The 2,258-nt window shown below is 43.8% G+C and overlaps 1 protein-coding gene across 2 annotated transcripts in view; it reads left to right on the top strand.

Annotated features, from left to right (window-relative positions):
- Window positions 1-2,258, top strand: part of SPECC1 (sperm antigen with calponin homology and coiled-coil domains 1) — a 369,887-nt gene that overhangs the window by 132,766 nt on the left and 234,863 nt on the right. For both annotated transcript variants that reach the window (XM_045293384.1, XM_045293383.1), the window contains exon 3: window positions 1,564-1,699. In XM_045293384.1, coding sequence (XP_045149319.1) covers window positions 1,564-1,699 — 136 coding nt within the window. The remainder of the gene's footprint in view (window positions 1-1,563; window positions 1,700-2,258) is intronic.

Raw genomic sequence — 2,258 nt, 5'->3', positions numbered from 1 at the left:
CCTAAACTAACACAAGCCCTTTGTTGCAACCACGGTCCATCCATCTTCTTGACTGACTTCTTCTTTTGCCAACCCTCTACTTTTCCAAGCATGATGCCATTTTCCAGGGACTGGTGTCTCCTTACAACATGTCCAAAGGATGTGAGAATAAGTCTCACCATCCTGCCTTCTAAGGAGCATTCTGGCTGATTTGTTTTCTTCTTAGTCCACGATACTCTCAGGATCCGTCTCCAGCACCACACTTCAAACCCAAAAATCAGTTGCCATTAAATGGACTCTACTTCATGGTGATCTTGTGTGTGTCAGGGTAAAAATTTTTTCCATAGGGGTTCCAGTGGCTAATTTTTGTTTTAAGCAGCGGATAGCCAAGCCTTTTTCTGAAGTTCTCCTAGGTGGATTTTAACCTCCAATCTTTCCATTAGCAGCTAAGGATGTTCACTGTTTGACCCACTATTGACTCCACAACGTCATGCTTTTGAATGAGTGTTTGTTCAGTCATCTTCATGACAAAGAGGGAAATGAAAAGGGACCAAGGAGTGGAGGTGTCCCGCTTTCTTCTGTCATCCAGTTACAGTGCGCAGCTGCCTCTTTCTTATCCTTTGGATACTTTTTCACCTACTTCTTGCTGTCCTTTGGTATTTTGTGCATTATCATTGATTGCCTTTCATGTGGCACACGGTTATTTTACCAGCTTGCCTTTTTTTTTCTACCCCCAGGAAAGCAGATGGTTTTTACTGATTATTCAAAGGGTGTCATCGAGGTAATATTCATCCATAATTTTATACTATTCTTTGCAATAGTAATAAAGATTATACTCTGACTTATAAGTGATAGAAGCAGATTCATCTAGCTTTGTGGATTTTTTGTTGTTTTATTTTGTTATGTACTTCACACCATAGTGTTACTCTTGGGGTCCCTGTGTTGTTTAAGTAGTTGATTCAATTTGCTGCTAACCAAAAAGTTAGAAGTTCAAGTTTACCCTGGGAGCCTAGGAAGAAATCATAAGCTGACCTTCCCAACAAAAATCAACTGTTGGAAACCCTATGGATCACAGTACTGCTCAGACACTTCAATATAAGTAAGAATTGACCCAACAACAACTGGTTTATAGTATGCTACTCCAAGCGATTTATCCCTCTTTATCTTAGCAATTGTATGCATTTGTTAGGTGCCTTATAGGCAGCCCTGACTCATGGTGAGACCAGATACAACAGAATGAAAAGCTTCCAGATCAGACCACTGCGATGCATAGTGTTGTCATGGACTGGTTTCCAGCAGTCGATCCCCATGTCTTCTTAGTCTGTCTTAATCTGGAAGCTCCACTGAAATCTAGTCAGCCTCATGCACCACTCAGGCCTCTACTGACAAATGGATACTGGCTGCGCATGAGGTTCTTAGGCTGGGAATAGAACCAGGTTCTCCTGCATGGAAGGTAAGAATTCTACGGCAGAACCCCTGGTGCCTCATGCTGGGTATATAGTTCTGCTGCAATATCATATGGATGTATAGTACTACTTACTAAATGAATTTTCTCTTCATCTTCTTGCCTCCTACCTCACTTAGCTCAAGAGGGCCAGTAGTGAGGACATGCTCAACAAACCAGGAAGCACCACAACATCAGGAGTTGTTCGCCTGAAAAAGACCATGACCTCCGGAGCCATTGCTGAGCTGACTGAGAGTCGCCTGAGAAGCACTCCAGGTAGGAGGTCCCAGGCAGTCCCTTTACTTCAAGTGATCCATTCATCCATTACCTCATGAGACAGTCCCTGAGCACTTACTCTGCGAGGAGTTCTTTCAGGTAGGCAATGTCCCTGCTCACAAGGCATTTACATCAAGTGGGGAGACAGATGATAAAAGGAAAATGGTGAGGGCCTCTCTGCTGTTCAATTGCTCATTGGGCATGCTGTGCACATGTGTAAAATCTCGTAGAGATCCAGGCATGGAGGTGTGTGCACTAGGTGTTATCTTGGTGAGGAGAACAGCAGATGAATGCATGAATCCTGTAGGTCCCCAGCCGAGGAGGGATGTTTTCTACTTGCCCCAAATCCTGTGGAATTGGGAAGGCCTCATTTGTCCCAGAAGCAGTGGCCAAGGACAGGATGCTCAGAGTTGCTTCAAAGGCACTGGTGGCTAGGACCCTGTGGACTTTATCAGTGTTACTAGTTTCTTGAGAATCAGCAATGATTTGCTTCAGCCATTGTGTTTGATATACTTTATTGTGCCAACCTGGCCGATATACTGTGGGGTTAATTGAAGGG

The sequence above is a fragment of the Echinops telfairi genome, unplaced genomic scaffold, assembly GCF_000313985.2.
Source record: "Echinops telfairi isolate 266 unplaced genomic scaffold, ASM31398v2 ScPeMD7_2010;HRSCAF=2546, whole genome shotgun sequence".
NCBI lineage: Eukaryota > Metazoa > Chordata > Mammalia > Afrosoricida > Tenrecidae > Echinops > Echinops telfairi.
This window is presented reverse-complemented; position numbering and strand designations above follow the sequence as displayed.